The 22,633-nt window shown below is 51.2% G+C and overlaps 1 protein-coding gene and 1 long non-coding RNA gene across 4 annotated transcripts; both read right to left on the bottom strand.

The window, feature by feature from the left end:
* Positions 1-972: 972 nt before the first annotated feature.
* HJURP (Holliday junction recognition protein) lies at positions 973-17,313 on the bottom strand. Of its 3 annotated transcripts, XR_012016767.1 has the most exons (11): positions 17,155-17,313; positions 15,384-15,450; positions 13,654-13,709; positions 11,017-11,119; positions 9,667-9,728; positions 8,383-8,475; positions 7,315-7,390; positions 3,791-5,375; positions 3,172-3,302; positions 2,817-2,930; positions 973-1,279 (listed from the first exon to the last, which is right to left on the bottom strand). XR_012016767.1 is itself a non-coding variant. In XM_072796767.1 (10 exons), exons 1-9 carry the CDS (start codon positions 17,248-17,250, stop codon positions 3,182-3,184), a joined length of 2,259 nt encoding a protein of 752 aa, XP_072652868.1. In that variant the 5' UTR covers positions 17,251-17,313; the 3' UTR covers positions 973-1,279; positions 3,172-3,181. The 3 variants fall into 3 exon arrangements, 2 of the variants coding, with proteins under 2 accessions (XP_072652868.1, XP_072652869.1); XM_072796767.1 differs by lacking the exon at positions 2,817-2,930; XM_072796768.1 differs by lacking the exons at positions 2,817-2,930; positions 3,172-3,302.
* Positions 17,314-17,885: 572 nt separating this feature from the next.
* LOC140616227 (uncharacterized) lies at positions 17,886-22,120 on the bottom strand. Its single transcript, XR_012016768.1, has 3 exons — positions 21,592-22,120; positions 21,245-21,323; positions 17,886-18,914 (listed from the first exon to the last, which is right to left on the bottom strand). It is a non-coding gene; the product is annotated as an uncharacterized lncRNA (long non-coding RNA).
* Between the last annotated feature and the right edge of the window lie 513 nt (positions 22,121-22,633).

The following is a 22,633-nucleotide window of genomic DNA, read 5'->3' on the forward strand; positions in this document are numbered from 1 at the left end:
GGTGTGACAAGGCACAGTTGTGGGTAAGGGTATTTTTTCTGACCAAGAGCAAAGGATGGGTCATGCTCCTTTTAGCAAGGTGCAGGCACGAAGGAAAGGTCTAGCATCCCAGGGGTCTGTGCCAAGGAAGGATAAGCTGCCTGCAAGGGTAAGACTCCTGGCAGGTTCTCAGCGCAGGTCTTCTGATTCACGGCTCTCAGGACTGAATGCAAACCCCCAAAATTCACACATGGAGGCCCTAACCCTGATGTGATGGTACCTAAAGTAGGGCCTTTGGGGGGGTGATCAAGTTCAGGTGAGGTCCTGAGGGCGGGGCCTGCACGAGGAGGGCCCTCAGCAGAGCCAACTGTCCGGGCACCCACTTCTGGCCTCCAGAACTGTGCAAAATACATTTCTGCTGCTTGGGCACCCGGTCTGTGGATTTATTCTGTTAAGGCAGCTTGAGCTGATTCATGCAGAGGTGATGTCCTGGCATGAAGGCGTCGGTGGAAAGGGAACCATCAGAATCAGAAGGGGGCAGGGAGGAAAGGCGTGCAGAATTTAATCTCATTTTGACCTTTTATTTAAAAGTCTGCCACACATGGCAATGCATGGGCTGACACTGTGCTCCTAATGTGAAATATTTTATTTAAAAAGTCACCGTGGTACCTGATTATAAGCAGCGCCAATGAAAATCTGAGATGTCAGGGACGCCACGTGGCTGTGAGGTTGGGGACCATCCCAGGAGTGTCTGAGCACACTTTCAGCTAACGTTATGATGTTAGGAATTACTTTTCAGGGTTACTGTTTCAATTTGCTACCTGCTAATGTGGAAGAGACCAAGCCTTTGGCTCTGAATTTAAACCTTAAACCATCGTCTCTGTGGCTTACAGGAGTTTCAGAGCAAAGGAGGTTGTCTAACCAAACAGGAATGAAGAGCATCCCGAGGACGTGTCTATATTTTAAAAAGAACACAGGAGGAACACAGGCCTATAAAGGTCACGTGAAAAATTTTAATCGAGTAACTTTATTCAAATAACTTCTATACCAAGAACTCAAAGAGTCATTTCAATGGGATCAGTTTCACTGACATTTGCTTTGAAGGGCAGTTAAGTGAAGCCAGTTCTCACATATTCTTGAGGATTAAACACACACACACACACACACACACACACACACACACACACAGGAAGGGGGAAGATAGACAACTCTCTAAAATAACTCGGCTATACGTCTTCAGCTTTCAATTTCTCTAATACAAAGTCACTTTTCTCTTCCATCTTGAAAGAGGTGTTCTTTCCTTTAGAAAAAAAAGAATGAAAATAGTTTCAGTAAAATTCCATTAGAATTCCCAAGCCATCAAAAGCATAACTGTTTTGTATCGCATATGTTTGTGCGTCCACTACAGACAGTAAAGGGGCAGGGATGTGAAAGCCCACCTGATGGTAAACCCCTCCCGGGCAGCCGGGCAAGCGGGCGGTTACACCCACGGCCTTCGAATCCTGGCCTGGCCCCCGACACCCGGGTGAACCCAGGACTTAGAAGGCTTCAGCTACATTCCCTTATTTGTAAAATAAGAGACAGAACCCGCCTGTTGGATGAAACCCATCTCATCAACGGGTTCATGCGTGGATTAAGAACGTTCTCTACAGCCTGGCACCCAGAAAGGCACCCAGACGTTAGCCATTAAAATCCCTTCTGTAGTCACAGCTCATGAAGCTTTGGTCCCTTTCCTCAAGACATTTGTAATTTAAGTAGGAAAACAAGGAAAAATGTGGAAAATGGTTAAGGATGTTTGTATCACAGTTCTAAGACGAAACTGCAAAAGGCGTCCAGGGGGCGGCCACCATGACTTATCAAATTCCAGGGGCGCACCAAGGGCCCCACAAAGGGCTGAGTCCTCCTCCAGGTGCTCCAATGCCAGGCAGAAGGCACTGCTCACGGCTGTGACCTTGGTGGGCCGTCCCTGCTCCAGGCACCCTCGCTGGGCAGGTGAACGAGAGAGCCAGGCATCCAGAAGGGGGATCTCCTGAGGTGGGAAGGTGGGTCGGGTGCTGGTGAGCCAGAAGAGGGCTGGGGAGCGACCCGCTGAGCTCCAGGGGCTGAGCCAGCAGGCGGTGTGACCTGCCAGCAAATCTGGGGACGAGGTGGGAAAAGCCAGAGTTGAGCCTGAGGAGCAGGACGGACACTGCAGGAGCAGGTGCAGGCTTAGACGAGCGGGGCCAGTGGACAAGGGAGCCCTGACATCTGACGGGTCAGGGGCTGGGGGACCCCGGGAATGGCTCTCACTAGAGGCGCTGCCTTCGTGACAACCCTTCTCAACTGAGAAGGAAGGTCATTCTGTAGGGTCACTGGTACCCACCCTCAAGTCTCCTTGGAGTCCCTGCCATGGTCCCTGAAAGCCTCGGCCCCACAGGACTCCCTGTGGCTCCCACTTACCCTGCTGAGGGCCTGGTGTGAGGTGGGTGCAGGCAAAGAGCACAAGGCCCAGAAGAAAGGGAAAGGATCTCATGCTATCGGGGGAGGGCCTCCTGGGGCGTGGGCAGTCCCCTCCCTTTCTGCTCCAGCTCCATGTCTGGCCTCACCAAGGCCCCGGACCTCAATCCTTGACCAGAAAGATCAATCACAACGCAGGTCTGGTTAATCTGACAAAGGCTACCACCCACCTGGCTAAGGCCACGGGACGTGCTGGTGGCGGGAGCGGCTTCGGGGAGCACAAGCCAGATGGTAGGTGGAGAAAACAGGAGCAGCCCAAGAAGTGGAAGAAGGAAGAAAGACCAGACCACGATTCTGACCCTGACCTTGACGTAGCCGCAGGAGCCGGGGTGGCCACTTACACGTTGTGCTCACTCGGAGGAGGCAGCTGGCTCCTGCACCCAGCCTCTGCTGTGGCCAAGGCACTGCAAGGTTTTTGCAAATATTCTCCGAGGGGAGCCGTGTGGGTCTGAATGCTGAGAAGTATAAGCAAAGGCAGAGAAGGACCTGTGGGGTCTGAGGGGTGGTGACAGTGACAACTTGGGGCTTATCTCTGAGAGAAACACACCTGCCCCTGAGATGGGATCATGGCACAAAGAGAACACGGGGCGTCCAGGGCACACGGGGTCCATCTGAACGACCGCCGAGGAGGGAGCAGGAAGTGGTCTACGTGGCCTCGCCTGCCCACACCACCAACGCACAAACCCCCAAACGTACACTCGAGGAGTCACGTGTCTGAATCCTGGCCTGGGGATACACTGAAGTGCACGCTGGAAAGCCTGGCGCTCATGTGAAACAGGTGAACAACCCGCCGTGATGTGCAATGCTCCCCCCTCCGCCAAGCTTCTCTGGAGAAAAGAGAGTGGCACACGTGTGTCACTGAGGGGTCCACACAAACCCAAGCGGAGGGCGAGGTAGGACAGCAGACAGACCTCCCCGTGGAGCACGGAGATCGTGGGCAGGGCAGGAGCGCGGGGCCGAGCAGGCCGCTCCCGCTGTCCCCAGGAAGGAATCCAGAAATAGAAGGAAAGTCACTATTTCCAGATCAGCTTTGTGGCAGCTGCTGCCTGAGACCAGGAGAGGCTGGGAGGACAGCCTGACGAGGACACCAGTGAGGCTTTTCAGAGAAGACCCCTGAACGCACTCCGGCGGGAAAAGTGTAAGATGTTCCCAGTCGGAACATTCTCGGCTCCACCTCGATGCGTCTTATACATGAACATGCTCTTGGTATAAATGCTCGTTTCAGAGGAAGGAAAAGAATTTGGGAGAAAGCTTGGAAACTGAATGCAGAAGAATCCTATTGCAAAACACCCACATTCAACCAACAGAAACGCACCTTCTTTTCCCAGGGGGGCTGGCGAGGGCTGGGCTCTCGCCCGGCCTCAGGGTGGCCTGGCCCACCACACGCGACGAATCCGGGGAACTGGCCCACTGTCCATACAGCAGGGAGTCTGATAACTGGCGTCTCTTTGGAGGGGACTGGTGGGCCCTCCTGGCCGTGAACATGAAGCACTCGAGTGTGGTTGAGCCCGGCGTGCTTTCTCTGCTCCGCTGGGGTGATGCTGACAGCTTTGGGGGACCCTGGAAGCCAAAGTCTGGTTTTAATTTTTCTAAGATGCCTCCTTTTGGATACGGGGCTTCCACACTTGATCTCTCTGGAGGTGCTCCGATACATAAAGGCGCCTGGGTCCGCTTCGGCGATTTCTGGCAATACTCTCGATGAAGCTTGTCAAATTTTTCTTTAATTTCACTGTAACGATCCCTTCCGCAGCTTAGAGGCAGTACCCCTGCTACTGAGCTAGTTCTGCTGGGGGATAGTGACTTTCCAAGTATTCCAAGATTGTTTCCTTGAGAAAGAAGGTCCAGCGTCTGCTCAGAGCGGCTGAGACTCTGCGTGGAGCTGGTCTCTGGAAGCGAGGGAGGGGAGCTCCTCCTCTGCAGGCGTCTCCCTGCTCCAATAGCTCCTTCACCCAGGTCCTCAAAAGCCTCATTTGACCTCTTGGCTTCGGCTCTGCAGAAAAGCCCGCTGAGACTGCGGATTTCTAAGGCCTGGGGGCCGCGAGGGCTCGCTGGGTCACCCCTGTACATGGCCACAGCCGAGGGTCCTGGGGGGGCAGTCAGGCAGGGCTGCTTCCCGGGGCTGGGGCAATATTCCTGATGAAGCTTATCAAATTTGATTTCAATTTGCCTGTAATGATTCCCTCCCTTGCCTGGCAGTACTCCTGGTCTGGAAAGGATTTTTACAGGAGAAATTAACCATTTTAATGCCATGAATCTATTTTCCCGATCAAGACGACGCACTGCCCTGGCATCTCCGTAAGTCATCGAAGAACTCCTCTGGGACATTAAACTTCTTAGCCCCTTAAACTCCCTCCAACTTGGATCTAATTTGCAGACCTTGAGTTTGTTTACTTTAGGAAAAGCTTTTTCCATTTTTAAATCTGCTTTCTGGCCAGAAGCATCTAGTACGTTCTCACAATCTCTTAACACTTCCCTATTCTTCCCTGGCTCAGAACAGGGAGGGAGTCTGTCCTGGGGACCCCTCCGAGAGGGCCCGGCTCCCCGGCAACGCGTCCTGTTCATTCTGCTCTTACACTTGTGCCTCCGCCTGGAGTTCCAGCTGTGAGCGATGAACGAGGTTTTGGTGGAGATGATGCACGACGGCTTTGTGCTCAGCAGCCGGCTCATGGAGTGCAGCATGCCTGCGTACAGGTCGCTGATCGTCACGTCACAGATGTTGTCAGCCTCAAGGGGTGGGCTGCTTGAGAAGCTGCTCCCCCCGGCCCCGTGTAGCCAGAGACTGTCGCTTCTAGGCACCAGGGCCAGGTCTGCCGAGCAGGGGCGTGAAGGATCACACTCTCTGGGACATGAAGCTGGCTCAACTGGGTCGCCAGGACTCTCTCCAGACACGTCACAGCACCCTGGAGGAAAACATACACAAAGTGATGTGCGTGCGTGTCATCTGCAGAGACCACGCAAGTAAAGGAGGGTGGATCATGACCATGACGCTGTTTTTAAGCAATACAAAAACCAAGACAGAAAGTCCAGGAGAATGTGGGAATAGATTCTTCTCAAACTTAAACCCAGACTTCCCTAGAGGGGCCTTCCTTCCCCAGGTGATGGTTTACACACTGGATGCCTTTTCAAAGTCTCACTAGAAACAATACAGTGACACTGTTTACCTGCGGGGCTGGGGAAGCAGGGGAAGGCACAGGGCTCCCGAGACAGATCTTCATGCAGACTTAACTTTCACATCATGTTAAATGTGTTATGTATTTAAGAAATAATATTAAGGGACGCCTGGGTGGCTCAGTGGTTGAGTGTCTGCCTTCATCTCAGGTCATGATCCTGGGGTCCTGGGATCGAGTCTCACATCGGGCTCCCCACAGGGAGCCTCCTTCTCCCCCTGCCTGTGTCTCTGCCTCTGTGTCTCTCATGAATAAAAAAATAAAATCTTAAAAAAAAAAAAAAAAAGAAAGAAAGAAAGAAAGAAAATTAAACCAAAGATAAGGAGAACCCTAAAAGCAAAAACAGACACAGAAAGGACCCAGGTGCATATCAAATAAATAACGGAAAGAGGAAAAAGAATCCAAATGACTTTGAACACAATATTCTGAACGCGTACCCTCAGAGGGATACGGTCTGAGGATCAAAGAGCTGCTTGGAACTCCAGAACCTTCCTTAGCAGGTTGTCGGCAAGTGGTGGCAGGGGCCGTGACTCCAAACGGCTCCATGCTGCACGACCAACCAGATGAACACAGGGTTTTGGTGCTGGGGATCAGCGGGGCTGGAGCCGGGGTGAGGGGATGACGTGCTCAAAATTGACGGGTCGGGCCACAGGACATGGAAGCCAGCGTGAAGGGCTCCTGCAGCCTGCATCTGGGACAACTCGAGCATTAGTGGTTTCTAACATGTGAATTAAAAATAAAAGTCTAGTTCTTCTTGGTTCTAGAAAAAAATTTTTTTTTTTTAAATAAAAAGCATGTAGAGATAAACGAAGAAACAGAATTCAGCAAAGAAGTGAGACGGCTAAGCTTATATATATATGCAACAACACCAACAGGTGCACATGGGAGGAATGGCAGGACCAGAAAAATGTGACTTTGCAGCAGGACTCAGGTAGGAGTTGTGGTCTGACGCCCAAACCATGGGATGTGAGGATTGTGGGGACCCAGGTGATCTCAAGGGGAAACCCAGACAACTCTGGGGGAGGGAGAAACCTGGGGGATCCTTCCTTGGCTAAGTGCCCAGGCTTATGCATCTCCAACAACGGGACAGAGAGACGAGTAGTATTTGTGCCAAAAATGTTTAACCTGAACTTAACCTTGAGAATGTCCAGAGAAGTCCAAATTGAGGGACATTCTGGAAAATTATCAGTGGACAGGACTATTCAGGGAAGTCGTGATAGGAAAAGTGCCGACGGTGACAGCACACACGGCCCAGGGGCCTCCTGGCCTGTGCCGGGCCTACCGCGGCTGTGGGGGCTCCCTGTTCTTAGGAGACCAGCAGCACATATGTGAGTGCAGGCCGATGCACATCGCGTGTGAGCGTGGGTGCAGCACGGGTACGCAAATGCCACAAAATGTGGATTGTTACGTGTCAGCAAAGGAGGTTCACTGTGGGAGTCCTGTGTTTCTGGAAAATCAAAAAGTTTCACAGCAGCAATTAGCATGCTGGAATCCCAGAGGAAAAAAAGCAGTTCATTGGTTAAATATGAATAATTTGCTGTCTCTAACAGTTTATGTCCATGAAACATGAACGAGAGCAAAAGGGTGCCCAGTGTTAAGGGCGCTGCTCTGAGGGGCGCCGTGGCTCTGAATGAGGGACACAGTTCATGCAAAGGTTCTATGTCACACTCACCATGGGCAGGTGTGGCAGGTAAGGCTGATGAAGGGATCAGCGTCACATGGGCGTCCTCTCCATCTCCATCAGTGCCCTGAAATCAAAGCACAGGGTTCTAACATAATCACCACATGGAGGCGCCCTAAGATGCCCCCCATGGCCAGTGCCGTGCGGGGAGGGATGGTGTGAGGAGCCACTCCTCGCCAACCACAGGCTGTGCATCTGAGCGCGGCCGCAGAGGTGACAAGCATGACTGCACTCACAGTGGCCACTGCCTCCAGCGGTGGTGGGAAGAAGTGTCTTAGTACAATCAGGGAGCTTGGTCGACGTGGTCCCCAGGGAGCCCCCAGGGAACCACTGCCACCACGCACCTGCCAGGACGCCCCCGCTGCCCTGGGATAAAGGGAAGGCCTTTTCCAGTACATTCGCCAAGTCAGTGGTCCTCAGACACAGCCTCCTCACTGGTCAGCAGCACAGTGAGAAAAAGTCTTATGTTCCTATGAGGTTTGCTGCCTTTGAGATAAATTACTCATCCCACGACACGTGCCTCCTAGTTATTTGGTATGAAAACGTCCTTTATCAGACTTTATCAGAACTTAGAAAATAGAGCTGGCCTTCTTGCTCTTTGTCAGGCCAAGCTCTGACAGACGGCTGCAGTGGAGTGTGGCGGGCATCCACGCTGCTGCCCACACCGCACACCAGGTGCAGTGGGGACCCTGCTGCCAGTGCCAGCCCCGGTCACACCAGAGCAGCAGGGGGTGGAGCTGTCACTCCCCCGTCACTGCCCCCAAGGGGGGTGGGGTCCTCTACATTTCTGTGAGCTGCCCCAGAACAGTGGGCCATGAGGGCGCACCCCACGAGCTTCCCTGATAGCCGCTGCCCCGGAGGACCCAGAGCGCTTCCTCAAGACCGGAAGTCTGCAAGGCCACGAATGAAATGGGTTAAAAACTTGCTCGCAAGGCTCCTTACAGGCTCCATGAAGAGTGAACAAGCTCCATGAAGAGTGAACAAAAAAACCTGATTAGTGGACCTTGATGTGTCTTAGGGATTCGATTATATGAAGATACATCCCGGGAAGCACGTTACCTCTGACCAGCCTTCGTCCTGCAGCAGTATATCCACTTGGGTCAAGTATTTCCTCCTTAACTCATTTTTCGAAGGGCTCCAAGGCGCTGCAGGCTGATAGAAAAGACAATCAGTATTCTTAAGAGCTCTGGGGTCTGGATGTGCTCTTGGATTCTAGAACAAACCAGCAAGTTGGTTCATCACGCATCAGTAAATGAAGTTCTACAGATGGCACCGCAAAGTGGTCCAGGCCCTCTGAAAAGCCACCTGACCCAGAAATGGAACTTTAGATAATGTACCCAGTGGCAACAATCCCCAAGAAAGTAAAAAAAAAAAAAAAAAGAAAATAATTGAAAACAATCTGAATGTTCTTAGGTGAGTCCAGGGCTCAACTATTAGAATTAGACTCCATCAGTATGTTTCTAAGACAAGATGCTCAGCAGTTTGGGTCGGGAGGCAGGAGGCACCAGCTCTCCGTCCCCTCCCCCGCCCGCCGCCCCAGGTACCCGGGGTCTTGACCTTTGTTCTGCAGCTGAGTGGGATGCAGGTGGGGGATCTCTCTCTCTCTCTCACAGACACACACACACACACGTGGTTCAGGATGCTCCTTATTGCTGGGGCCACTCTGTGTCCTACTTCAGAAGGCACCCCCTCCAATCCCCCAGGGTCACTACCTTATTCTAGTTAGACACTAGAAGTCACACATTGGGTAAATGGGCCAACTCTGCACAAAAAGAGCAATTTGAGAGAAAAACCTCACACCGGCTATCGCAGCGTCTGATTTGGGCCAGGAAAGGCGCCCGCTAGACGAAGTTCTGTATTCTGATGGAGGGAAGGTGAGATCAGATCCTGACAGGTGGGGAGGACAGGTGGTTTCTGGGACCACGGGGGCATTCTGGGAGGCAGAGCAGTGGCCTGATTACAGGACCTCACATGGGCCCACATGGGCTTCCAAGGGCTGAGCTGGAAATATTTCCCAGAAACAACCTCCTCCTGACATTGCCTGTCCGGACAAAGACCAACGTAGAACCTAACTTTCAGGACGGTGTGCTCGGTCAAGGGTAAGGGCACACTACAAATTGTGACTGTTCCATCCCAACATGTATGCATGTTCAGGAAACTGGGCTTGGACTGGAGGCAGTAATGGCTGTTGCACGCTAGACAGGAGGAGGACCAGAGACGTGAGGGGTGCTATTAGCCAAAGAGCGAGCCTCCAAAGAGGACAAGACAGACATTGGAAATGAGAATGTGCGTTTGCACCCCGATCTCCAGCTCGGTTCCTTCATTCCAACAGGCAGGGCTTACCATGAAGGACCCAGCAATCACATCTTCCTGATAGAAAGACGCATCATCATTGTTGTTTGAATCTAAAAGCGAAAAAAGGAAATCTCAGTGAGAATTTTAAAGAAAGCTAGCATTTTCCTCTTAAGGATACTTTTTGCACCACTAGAGAATGTTCTAGAGTTCTCCCTTTAATTAGGACATAGCCATCTGTTGCTCTGATTACTAGTAATGCAACAAACTCATCAGAACGGGACTATGCCTCAAGTGGTGGAAACCAGAGAAGCAGTTGATTGATTAGATTTTATTTATTTATTTATTCACGAAAGACACAGAGAGAGAGGCAAAGACAGGAGAAGCAGGGTCCATGCAAGGAGCCCGATATGGGACTTGATCCCGGCACCCTGGGATCACGCCCCAAGCCGACAGCAGACGCTCAACCACTGAGCCACCCAGGCATCCCTATTTATTTATTTTAAAAATTTATTTATTCATTTGAGAGAGAGGGGACAAGCAGGGGAAGGGCAGAGGGAAAGGGAGAAGCAGGCTCCCTGGCGAGCAGGGAGCCCAATGTGGGACTTGAACCCAGGACCCTGAGATCATGACCTGAGCTGAAGGCAGATGCTTAACCAACTGAGCCACCCAGGTGCCCCCGGAGAAGCACTGTGTCCCCTTGAGCTCCTTCAACGGCTCTGATACCAGGAGCTGAGTCGCTACCACCACACAGACCTATCCTGTGATGATGTAAAGTTCCCCACCTGTTGCCTGGTAGGCCAACCGCTGGCCACGGGCTGGTGAACACTTGGAATGTGGCTTGTGAGGCTGGGGAACTTAATTTTTAATTTTCAATTAATTTGAACAGCCACAGGTGACTAGTGCCCCCATGCACCCATGGCAGGGATCAGCAGGTTCCCCCAGAACAGGCTGGGTGGGGGTCTGGGCAGCGAGACTGGCCTGGGGCAGGAGGGGAGGCCCCTCTGAGAACAAGGAAGAGGGAAAGAAGACATCGCACGGAAGTCAGCAGTTCAAACACCGCCCTGTGGGGCAAATCTGAAGTCTTGTGAAATTCCTGAGATTTTTTTTTTTGAGATTAATTTTTTTTAAAGAGGGGGGCAATAAGTTAAGAAACTAATTAATGGGAGAGTGTGTGTCCGTTATTCAGGAATGTCTGAGTGCTGTTCAGGTGTCAAGTACCATGGGGGTAACGGAGCAAGTTTTGAGGAGCACAGAAGGAAGGGGCAGGCACTTTAAGATGCTCTTGCTTTTAATATAGCCTCGGGGAGAAGCCAGAGTGGGGGGATCTGGGATTTAAATGCTGGGACCGGGATGCAAGCCCCCACCCCCGACCCCGCGGCCTGGCTCAGGGACACTCACCCGCTCCCAGGCCTTGTGCGCAGGACAGGGGAAGCCTCGGGCATTGGGCGCTGGCTCCCTCGGGGCTGCTGCCGCTCCGGCTGACCCACTCCACCAGGGAGTCCTCAAAATCAGGAAGTGGATAAAGACAGGCCCGATTCAGTCACAACACACTCCGAGGCCACTGTGCAATACCAACCCTACAATCCTTCCTTTAGGGTCTGAGAGCACAGGGTTTCACAGGCTTCTCTCCTAGCACTTTCCCGCATAAAGGGCCCCGAGGCGGGTGCACAGGTTCCCCTCAGGGGGAACAGCTTTCTTCCTCTGGCTGTGGCCTGGGCTGCTCCTCCCAGAGCCCCTCGGGTGGTGAGGGGCAGAGCAGGGGAAGCAGAAGCAAGGGCAGGAATGCAGGGGCCAGACCCCGGCCCAGGGGGGCGACAACACAAACCAAAAGGCCACAGGCCAGCCTTGGCACTAGGTCTGCAAGTAGAACCCGGAAATCTGAGAGGCCCTGGGGGACTTTCTGTGACCCTGTGCAGGAGGAAGCCAGTTCTCAGGGGCAGTCAGCCCTCATGATGGGACGCACCCCGCGGGGGTGGCGGGAGGGCCGTGTTCCGCTCTCCACACCAGGCCTGTACCCCTGGCCTCGCTGACAATCCTGATGAATGCCCTCAATGGGTTCTCGTTAGTGCAACTTGAATATTCGAGACACCAGGTTGGCCAAAGGATCTCAGGAACCGTGTCACCTTGTAGGGACAGGAATGAGAACACGGTGAGGCCTGTCCCTTCAGGGATGATCCCTGGGTGTCACCTCAGGATCAGGGGAATTTGTGCCTGTCTGTGAACACCAGGAGGTAGAGGAAACTTGCCTTGGGAATGTCGCCCCCTTTGGCTCAGGTAAGGAGGGACTGGGTCACCTAGGACAACACACAGGAGGGACCTGTGGAGTCTGCAGGGCTGCTCCGTGGGCTGCTGTGTCTGGAAGTGAGGCGGAACTTGATTTGAGAATTGTGGGGAGGCGGCCCATGGGGGATGACCCCTGATGACCAGAAGCTCTGGGGGCTTCAAAGAGAACTCGGGCCTTGTGTCAGGACCAAACTGGCAGGTCGACACATGCGCAGCCCACTGTGGCTGACGGCCTCCTACAGCCTCCAGGCAGGCATCTCAAGGGTGTGTGTGGGAGGGGAGATGGGCAGTGGACTATCTGGGTGTCTGGGAAAAGAAGGCAGATTCGGGCACAGTCACTCCTAGTAACTTCCGGGGGCTGCAGACGTCTGACTGGTCAGCACAGGTGACGTCCAGTTTCCTATCCTAGGAGCTTAAAATTCTATAGACCCCAGGCAGGGACGCTCCTATATTTTAAGCAAAAACCTTAAATAAATGTCCAGATGGAAGCACCTTGCTACCTGGGCCATTCAAGCACCAGTCTGATCGGTGGGCATCATTATTACACGAAATTTAGGATGCAAATCCTTTGACCTAATAATCCTACCTCCTGGCACCTATTAATAAGGCGTAATATCAGCAATGGGAAGAGACAAGGATGGTCCTCTGAGGAGTATCTGTAACAGGTGTCTTATAAATAAGGTTTCACGGGAACACAGCCATGCCTGCCCGGTTACGTAGGGCTTATAGCAGCCTTCCCCTCACAATACAGAGCAGAGCAGCTGTGACCACATGGCCCCCAAAGCCTGAAATACTTATCACCTGGCCCTTCATCTGAAGTGTGCCCATCTTGATTAATAAGAAAGGAAGGGGCAAACAGCTAACTATCTACAAGAGCTGTTTTTTAAAAAAGGTAATTGAATTATATTGTGGATGATGAAAAAGAAAGGTTCACAATGTATATGTGAACACGTATGTGGAGAAAAAGAGGGTAAATAAACACGTGTATTATAAACAGTTATTACATTATACTAAAATATCATTAGTGACGAAGGAAGTCGGGTTGATTCTAATAGTTACGTGTATTTCTAAGATTTCCACAACTAACTGCATTATGTGTGTGATGAGACTAATCGGGAAGAAATTTTATTTCAGAATTGCTGTTAAAAAAAAAAGGCTTGGGGAATTCTAACCCTGACGTTTTCATTCTGGGGTACTGGCTTCCTGGCTGGGAAGCAGTCAGTAAGGGAACACCGGACATCCTTGCAAAAATTACTGCAGCAAGACTCTGTGGGTCTCCCCGGGGGAAGGTAAGCTGTACTGGCTCCTCCTGTGAATGTAACAGGCCACCTCGCCAGTGTCCATGGCCAGATTCGGGAAAAACCACCCTTGGCTTTTGGAAGGTAGCTTAGGGGGGGAAAGAAGTGCGTGACTCTGAACCCTCTTCCTAATCTCTTCCCCTAGCAGAAGAGAAAAGAGGCAGGTTTCTTTCCTCAGTGAAACTGGGTTGGGTCTTTTCTGTAAGAATCCAACAAAGTAAGCTCCTGCTGGCCAGCCCTGCAAGGGTGGGGGGAGGCACCCTGTTGTCAAGAGCTCCTCAGTCCACAGCAGAGGAAACAGGGTCAGCTCCTCCTGGTACCTGACAAGCCAGAGATCAGCACCCCCGGGGACCTCCAAAGGCTCCTGGTGCAGCCACAGCTGACCCACACCTTAATTCACATCCATATGCCTGCACGGCAGCGCGTGTGGGAGGTATGATTTGACGTCAAGTACCTGGATTTGTCCTTTGTTTGTCTCCTTTACCAGTCCTCCTCCCCAAATTCTCAATCCTTCAGAAAAGAAATAAAATAAAAATTACCACCTAAGTAATCATGACTGTGGAATTTCCCTCCAATCTGCATTCAAAGAGAACCAAAGGGAAGGGCAAAAAAAAAAAAAAAAAAAAAAAAGGTGTAACACTGAAAGCAAGCCACACTTGTGATGATATTCTGTTGTTTTTCATCTTTGTGAGGTTGAAGGGTTTTTTTTTTTTTTTGAAATTAAGGTTGGACAAAAATCTGTTATTAATGAAATTTTCCTACCTAGTAGGCAGTTCATTCAATTCTATCGTTAAGCCAGAGTCAAACGGGAACAAGGAACATACAACTGCCGAGTACCGTCCTCACAGTATGTAACTTGAGAGCAATCTACGTACTACATATAGACCGGGAGCACTTTTTGAGGGCAATCTCTCTACCCCATACCCCGCACAGGGAGTGCTTTCTGAGGACAATCTGTATGTACGGAGCAAGGCCTAAGCACGGGGGTGAACACTGAGATGTGGGTGTCCCGCCACTTACTAGCTAGCAGAACCTGGGCAAGAATGCTTAGTCAGTCCCTCCCTAAACCTCCACTTGCCCCCAGCTAAATTCAAAGTGAGTAAGAAGGGATCCCTGGGTTGAGATGGTTGCTAACACGATACCAGCAGCAAGCATTGACAGGGTGCTTGCAGTGTTCCAGGCTCTAAACACTTTGCATGTAGACTGTATTTAGTATTGACAACTCACGTTTATGGACCGTGTAGAGTACTCCTAACTCCCTAGGGTGTAGGCACTCACCAAGTTCATGTGCAGATGGAGACACAGTGGCAAGAAGTAGGTTAAGTAACTAAGCCCAGGCTGCTCAGCTAAGTGGTGGGACCAGGCTGCGAACCCAGGGGAGTGGCTCTCTGTGCTCCTGACCACTAAGCCATGTGGCCTTTCCGGGACAGAGTGACGCTGAGCCAATGTGCTAAGTCCAGTCAAGGCTTTGCCAGTTTGGCTGAGTGACATGGGGCTAGTTCCCGAACCTCTTTCTGCTGCATCTCTGCTATAAAACAACGACCCTAAGAACAGTACCTGCCTCAACGGGTTGTTGAGAATCAAACACATGAGATTCTCAGAAGCATAGGACACACGGTTAGCTGTCAACACATGTGAACAACTGTTCATTACTCCCCAACGGTCTTCATAATAATCAGCGTGGGAGTGTTAGCTACATGCTACAGCCTATGGTCAACAATTCCTGACAAGTGGGGGTGGCTCAGTTAATACTCCAAGTCAAATGGAACTTACTGGACGCATTTACTAGGGCCGGGCCCTGTTCCAAGAGCTCCACAAGCACATTCATGCAACTTAAAACATCCCCGTCAAGCAGATGGTATCATCTTCCCATTTGACAGCCGAAGAAAGGCCGCCACCCCCGCACTGTTAAAGCAACCAGCCCATGACTGGACACGTGGTCAGGCAGAGGCATTTCCAGCCAGCAGGCAACTATGCACCTGCGGAATTCTGTTTTAGTAAGTAATTCTGCCGGAAAGAAGTAATTTAAGTCATTTCTAGGTTCAAGGAACTAGTCAGATTTTAGTTCCTTACTAGGAGAACCAAGTTTACTTTCCTAAGAGAGCAAGGAGAGCACTGCAAACTCTGGAAAGGTGCTACTCTGTTCACATTGTAAATATGCAGGAGGAGGGGATGACTCCGTACCCTGGGGTGTCTCATAGGTCAGCGTGGACATCTGCACCAGCGGGGCATCCTCGAAGGGCTGGTTGTACTGCGGGAGAGAAAGGGGCGTCCCTCAGGTTCGAGGGGCCGCAGCCGAGGAGCACGGGACTGGCCTCCCTCCCTCTCGCCCACCAACCACCTCCCCCCAGCACCCCCAGGCCCGCCTCCTCCTCTCCACTCCTGTCTGCCCCCCCTTCCACCCCTCCACCCCCCTCCTTACCCCACCCCCCCACCCTCCTCCTGCCCCTTCTGCCCCCTCAACCTCCCCCCTGCTCCCTCCGCCCCCCTCCTTACCCCAGCCCCCCCAACCTCCCCCTGCCCCCCTTACCCCAGCCCCCCAACCTCCCCCTGCCCCTTCCACCCCTCCTTACCCCAGCCACCCCAACCTCCCCCCTGCCCCCCTCCTTACCCCACCCCCCCAACCTCCCCCCTGCCCCTTCTGCCCCCTCCTTACCCCAGCCCCCCCAACCTCCCCCCTGCCCCTTCCGCCCCTCCTTACCCCAGCCCCCCAACCTCCCCCCTGCCCCCCTCCTTACCCCACCCCCCCAACCTCCCCCCTGCCCCTTCTGCCCCCTCCTTACCTCAGCCCCCACAACCTCCCCCCTGCTCCCTCCGCCCCCCTCCTTACCCCAGCCCCCCCAACCTCCCCCCTGCCCCCTCGGCCCCCCTCCTTACCTCAGCCCCCCCAACCTCCCCCCTGCTCCCTCCGCCCCCCTCCTTACCCCAGCCCCCCCAACCTCCCCCCTGCCCCCTCGGCCCCCCTCCTTACCCCAGCCCCCTCAACCTCCCCCTGCCCCTTCCGCCCCCTCCTTACCCCAGCCCTCCCAACCTCCCCCCTGCCCCCTCAGCCCCCTCCTGACCCCACCCCCCCAACCTCCCCCCTGCCCCCTCCGCCCTCCTCCTTACCCCAGCCCTCCCAACCTCCCTCCTGCCCCCTCCGCCCCCCTTCTTACCCCACCCCCCCAACCTCCCCCCTGCCCCTTCCGCCCCCTCCTTACCCCAGCCCTCCCAACCTCCCCCCTGCCCCCTCCGCCCCCTCCTTACCCCAGCCCCCCCAACCTCCCCCCTGCCCCCTCGACCCCACCCCCCAACCTCCCCCCTGCCCCTCCGCCCTCCTCCTTACCCCAGCCCCCCCAACCTCCCCCCTGCCCCCTCCGCCCCCCTTCTTACCTCAGCCCCCACAACCTCCCCCCTGCCCCCTCCGCCCCCTCCTTACCCCAGCCCCCCCAACCTCCCCCCTGCCCCCTCGGCCCCCCTCCTTAGCCCAGCCCCCCCAACCTCCCCCCTGCCCCTTCCGCCCCTCCTTACCCCAGCCCCCAACTTCCCCCCTGCCCCCTCCGCCCCCCTCCTTACCCCAGCCCCCCAACCTCCTCCTGCCCCCTTCCTTACCCCACCCCCCCAACATCCCCCCTGCCCCCTCCTTACCCCAGCCCCCCCAACCTCCCCCCGCCCCTTCTGCCCCCTCCTTACCTCAGCCCCCCAACCTCCCCCCTGCTCCCTCCGCCCCCTCCTTACCCCAGCCCCCCCCACCTCCTCCCTGCCCCTTCCGCCCTCTCCTTACCCCAGCCCCCCAACCTCCCCCCTGCCCCCTCCTTACCCCAGCCCCCCCGGGCCCGCGTCCTCCTCTCCACTCCCGTCCCCCCTTCCCCTTCCGCCCCGCCGCCCCCGCGCTCGGGCTCCCCCAACCCCGTTTCCCCCAACGGCCTGGCGCCCCGCCGCCCCTCCTCCACTGGGCCGGGTGGGGGGGGCCCACCTTCTCTATCAGCTGCTGCATGTGCCTCTGGAAGCGGCAGCGGCTGTCCCGGAGCTGCCGCAGCAGCCTGTCCTCCGCGCGGAGCTGGCCCTCCATGGCCCGCCGACACCCGCCGCCCAATGCAGCGGGAAGCGGGACCGTGGCTCCTCCCGCGCCCCCGGTTCAAATAGCGACTCCCGCCCCCTCTGCCTGCCTTCCGACTGCCTATTGGCTGGTGCAGAGAGGCCGGGCGCTGATTGGGCCTTTCAAACGCGTTTGCGTATCTTTCTTCCGGCCAATCCGCTGCCGAGTTTTCGGCCCCGCCCCCGCCCGCGCAGGGGCGAAAAGGAGGGGCTGGGGTCCGCCACTGCGCCTGCGCCGGATGCGGGCTGTGCTGGCGCTGCAGGTGCAGGGTCTTCTAAACCGAGAATCCTGCGAAATACGGATGATTCTTAGTTGTGCACTTGAGATGTCTGGGTGATTGCGGGGCGGGAAGGGGGTGGCCCCCGGGCCGTGCGCACTTAGGACCCCGGGGATCCAAGAGGACACCACCAAATTACCGTTACAGAAGGAGGAAAGCGAACGTATATTTAAAAAGAAATACCGTAAATGTGGCAGGATCCTGGAAAATAATATTTTTATTAACCTTCTGGCGCACCTTTTTTTTTTTTTTTTTTTCCTACATAGTTTTTGAGTGCTTACTTAAAGACTGGAGGTGGCTATACTTAATTCTGGACAAAATCAACTTTATTATTATTTTTTAAAAAAGATTTTATTTATTTATTCATGAGAGACACAGAGAGGCAGAGGGAGAAGCAGGCTCCCTGCAGGACTCAATCCCAGGCCCCAGGGGTCACGGCCTGAGCCAAAGGCAGATGCTCGACCACTGAGCCACCCAGGTGCCCCTGGACAAAGTCAACTTTAAAGCAAAGACTAATAAGAGACAAAGAAAGGTGTTACATGAGATAAGGAAGTCAATCTAATAAGACGATGTAACATGTAAATATGTATGCACACAACATAGCACCTAAATCCATAAAGCAAATATTAACAGGCCTGAAGAGAGAAATAGCAGTACAGTAATAGTAGGGGACTTTAGTATTCCACTTACATCAACGGAGATATATCATCCAGACACAAATCAATAAGGAAACATCAGCCTTGCGTGATATGTTAGATCAGATGGATTTGGGTATATATGGAGCCTTTCATCCAAAAGCAACAACACACATTCTTCTCAAGGGCACGTGGAACATTCACCAGGACAGACTGTGTGTTAGGCCACAAAACAAGTCTTAATGAATTAAAGAAGATTGAAATTATCAACCATCTTTTCTAGAAGGCCATTGAAACTAAAAATCAATCACACGAAGAATGCTATAAAATGTCATAACTTTGAGCACTGTTAGGTCCCTTAGATGGGGCTCTTCACATCCTCTCAGCCTGTAACCCAATCCTCTTAGGCCATCAGGAAGAAATTAAGGGAGAAGTAGCAGGTGAGAACTTTGGGGCGCATGGAGTGTAAGTGTCCAGGAAATGTATTGTGATGGGCACAGAGTGTGCTGGATGGATCTGCCTTCAAGACGCCCCAGCTGCTGGCAGGGCTATCTGCAGGTGCTGTCAGGGGTTACCTCTCGGTTTCAGGGGAGCCCCTTGCCCATGGTGTGCAGCCTGAGGGTGGCCCAAATTCACTGACAAATCCGGGTGGGAATAGGAGGGCTTGGCCACTTTACTCCAAAGGGGGACAGCTCTGATGGTTCATTCCAGCTCCTGACCTCTCCCTGGAACGAATGGAGAAACCCGTCCTGTTTTGATTCTTTCCCTCCCTTCCACAGGGGTCAAGCTGAAAGGTACTTCCCAGCAGACACCCTACCCTGCACAATAACTCAGTCTGATCTCTGGAGGACCCAACCTGTAACAAGGGTCTCGCTGCAGTGGCCACTGAATCTACACATTTAATTTCTTGCTTTTGGAATTTTTGCAGATAGGCTGTTTTCTTCCTTCCCCTCCCTTGGGAGTGTTCAGAAGTTTAACCTGATGTTCCTTCAATTCTGTGTTTCCACACAAGTTAGTTTCAAACATTTAACTCACCATGTTTAGAGATTTGAGACTTCAAAATTGGCCTCTCCTAGGGCGTGGGCCCACTCCTAGGTTCCAGGGCTAATCACCCTCATTTCATTGATTGTCCAAGGATCTGCCTCCACCCCAGGGATTCATGGACAGCTTCAGGGGAACAATTTCTCAATCTCAAGTGCATGTCTTTAATTGAAATTCCCAAAACACACCCACTTTGGCCAATCCCCTGCGAACCAGCCAAAGCCAGTGCATTGGCTCTTGTCCTTCTGGCCAGCTGGTATCCCAGTCCTCTTTGACTGAATTTTAACCATCCCATGGCCCAAAGTGATGGCTCAGCAAAGGAAGGAGCCCTACAAGGTGCTTCTTATTTGACCCCGTTCCCTATAAACAACCTGCCCCTATGTAGCGGTCTAAACATGTGACTTCAGTACCCCAGAGCTCCAAACTCCTCTTGCACTGCTCCCATGTAACAGGGGAGGATCACAAGTCAGTTCTTTCCCTGGCAGCAGAATTGGTTAGGTGCATCACCTAGGGTCTCACAGGGTTTCCATAGCAACAGAGATGAAGGCTGCTCAGCCCTGCCTTAGGATCTCCACCTCTGGTTGCACCTGCACAGCTCCCTCTGCTGGCCTGGCCAGAATTTTCAACCCTCTAGTGTTACTTAAAAGTATGAGCATAGGAAATAATTCTCACTGGAATTTTTTTTATGACTGCTCTCATAAAGTGTGCCTAAATTTTATCAGAATTTTACATAATTGATGGGTATTTGTTCTGCAGAGTTTACATGTAAATAATTCTGTGTTGGAAAGGTGAGGAAACGTCACCACCATTTGTGGTTGGAGAAGCATAGTTTTGGGCTGGTCCCACAGTTGACATAGCAACTGCCACATAACAGTGAAAACATCCATCTGAGATGAATTATCAACCACAAACATTAAAGCCCCATCCGTTTGGCTGCCAAGTAAAGGGTACATTCTCTTCCGTGGGTCTGGAGCTGATGGTAAGAGACTGTAGGGACTGACAAGTTGGCTTTCCAAAAGTATCAAAGTTCACAAAGGGTTTTTATTCTTTGATTTAACGAGCCCACTTTTTGAAATCTTTTTTAAGTAGTTAAGGATGTCGTCAAAGGTTTAGCTGTAGGACTTTAGTGAAGCACTGTTTATAAAGTCCAATACTAGAAGTGTGATTGGATAAATGGTCTTGGATGTGCAGCGTGCTCCATTCACAACAATTTTGAGAAACTATATGTTGGCATCTGAAATGTATGTGACATTTTTAGTATAAAAGGTTATAGGCCTATTATAGGTCTGCAATTAAAATATACATTGTATGTTTAAAAAATTTGACTAGATATGTATCAAAATGTTTCTACTGTTATTTCCGGATGATGATATTATGGATTATTTTTAGTATTAGTTTTCCTTAGCTGCATTTTCTAGAACAAACAAGTCTTCTGCAATTATGAGTGCGCACGTAAAGGAAAATACAGCAGTTTCAATCCTATGTTTTTACCTTGGCTCTACAAAATCAGGGACCACTTATCCAAACTAGACATGCAAGGCACCAAGCATTCTAAAACTGCTGTCAAACAGCTGGACAATGTTTTATCATAATGATACCTCACCTCCCAGCTTTTGCCCAGAAATGTTTTTTTTTTTTTCCCTAGGAAAAGTAGGGCTCCATCTCTCTTTGGTGATGTTCCCACCTCAGCTTCATGTGGTGGGAAATTGCTTTTTATTCTTCACCTTAAGCTTTTTGCAATACAAGTACACTTTTAGGGTCATGATTAATGTGTTTTAATGGACTGCCCATTTTAAAAATCAATGAAACGAATTTATATTAAAAATAGAAAGCAATTAGATTTGGATGACCTATTTTTAATCAACCCCATTATTTATGGACCTGAAAACTCTGAGGACATCTTTCTCTGAAGCATTCAAGGATCAGCTCTTCTGCTATTCTGTATGAATAGTTTGAGAACAGAAGGCACCAGGTTAATTGATAATTTGCTAGATACTTAAAAAAAATGACTTACCTTAGAAGTGTCCCAGGATTACCTCTCCTCTTTGACAAGTCATTGCAGTTCTATCTTTCCTCCCAGGGTCAACCGTGGTCTGTTTGAAAGGAACAGAAGACACTCTGTTCTGGGTTTTGTGAAGTTTTGGTACATCCAGACCTTACGTAAAGTTAACTTTTACTCTCATAGTGTTAGCTCTTCTCTCAACTACCTTTATCTTTTTATATTCAACTACCGTCGCCATTCTTGTAAAGTTATTTCTTGCAGGAGATAAGAATTTCTGTCTTTTTCATTTACCACAATGATTTCTTAACATGGTTATAAAATGTACAGAATGTGGGCTTTTTAGGATTCTCACTTCTCACCTGTTTTCTCATCTTCTGTATTCTGGATGTCTTGCTTATATCCCAGGTTTTTTTTTTTTTTTTTTCTTCTTCTTCTTCTTCTTCTTCTTTTATTGCTGAGTGGGCTGTGTATTTTGGAACTCTTTACAAATTTTTCCGAATTCTATTGTTCTGTAAGTATTTGACGAAAGCAATAAAAACTCCCATTTCTGTATCTACTCCTTTCCATGCCCATGAGTAGTGTTTTTACCACACATTGTATTTATTATGAAAATATTATGTTCTTCATTTTTAGTCATTCCCTCTGAAATTGATGATATAATCTGCTAGTATTCAGAGGAGAAACTATAGAAACCAATGTCTCCTTTATCTGGAATATTCTTTAGTTTGCAGTGAGTGTCCTTGAGCCTGATTGTTTACCTCTGGAGGACCTGTGAATTCCTCATACCCTGAAGGTATCGACACAAAATGAACAAACCTTTTAGAATCTCTAAAAGTAGGAAAGAGATTTTTATTTGAGGCCAAGTTAGGACAGCTGCCCGGGGAAACATGCTCTTCACCAGGAAGAAAGTGTTCCAAGAGAATGAACAGTTTTTATAGTGCTATATACTTTTTACGTCTTGTAAAATTGCAAAAGATTACAGATTAACACTTAGGAATCAGCAGTTTTATTCTCAAGGAATGCAGGGAGTGGGAGCATTGATCCATATCTCAAGGACAGGATGGGTAAAGGCTACTTATTCACAGAGCAGGTTTACAAGGCACAAATCAGGCCTTGTATTGAACAAAGTTTATCTACAGTCATGTTGACTTGGAAAGGAATCTAAAATGACTTCCCTTTTATATCAGCCCTTTAGAGAGTTTTCCTGTTATCATTATTTGAAAAATTTTAGTCAGTTTTGATTAGGAATAATTTATAGAAATTAGCATTTATTGATTCAGTGTAGGGTCTATGAGTTTTGACAAATACAGTCAGGCAATAGCCCCCATGGCCAAGATATAGAAGAGTTTCATCAAACCCCCAAATTCCCTTCTGCTTCTGTTGTCAAACCCTTACCCACCC

This window comes from Canis lupus, chromosome 24 (genome assembly GCF_048164855.1).
Source record: "Canis lupus baileyi chromosome 24, mCanLup2.hap1, whole genome shotgun sequence".
Lineage (NCBI taxonomy): Eukaryota > Metazoa > Chordata > Mammalia > Carnivora > Canidae > Canis > Canis lupus.

Bases quoted from the DNA above. Each gene is read 5' to 3' on its own strand.
- HJURP (XM_072796767.1), bottom strand. From the start codon at position 17,250: ATGGAGGGCCAGCTCCGCGCGGAGGACAGGCTGCTGCGGCAGCTCCGG. The intron at 9,729-11,016 runs GTGAGTGTCCCT...TTTCGCTTTTAG, and splicing joins CGCACAAGGCCTGGGAGCGG to ATTCAAACAACAATGATGAT. The intron at 7,391-8,382 runs GTAACGTGCTTC...CTTTGATTTCAG, and splicing joins AGGACGAAGGCTGGTCAGAG to GGCACTGATGGAGATGGAGA.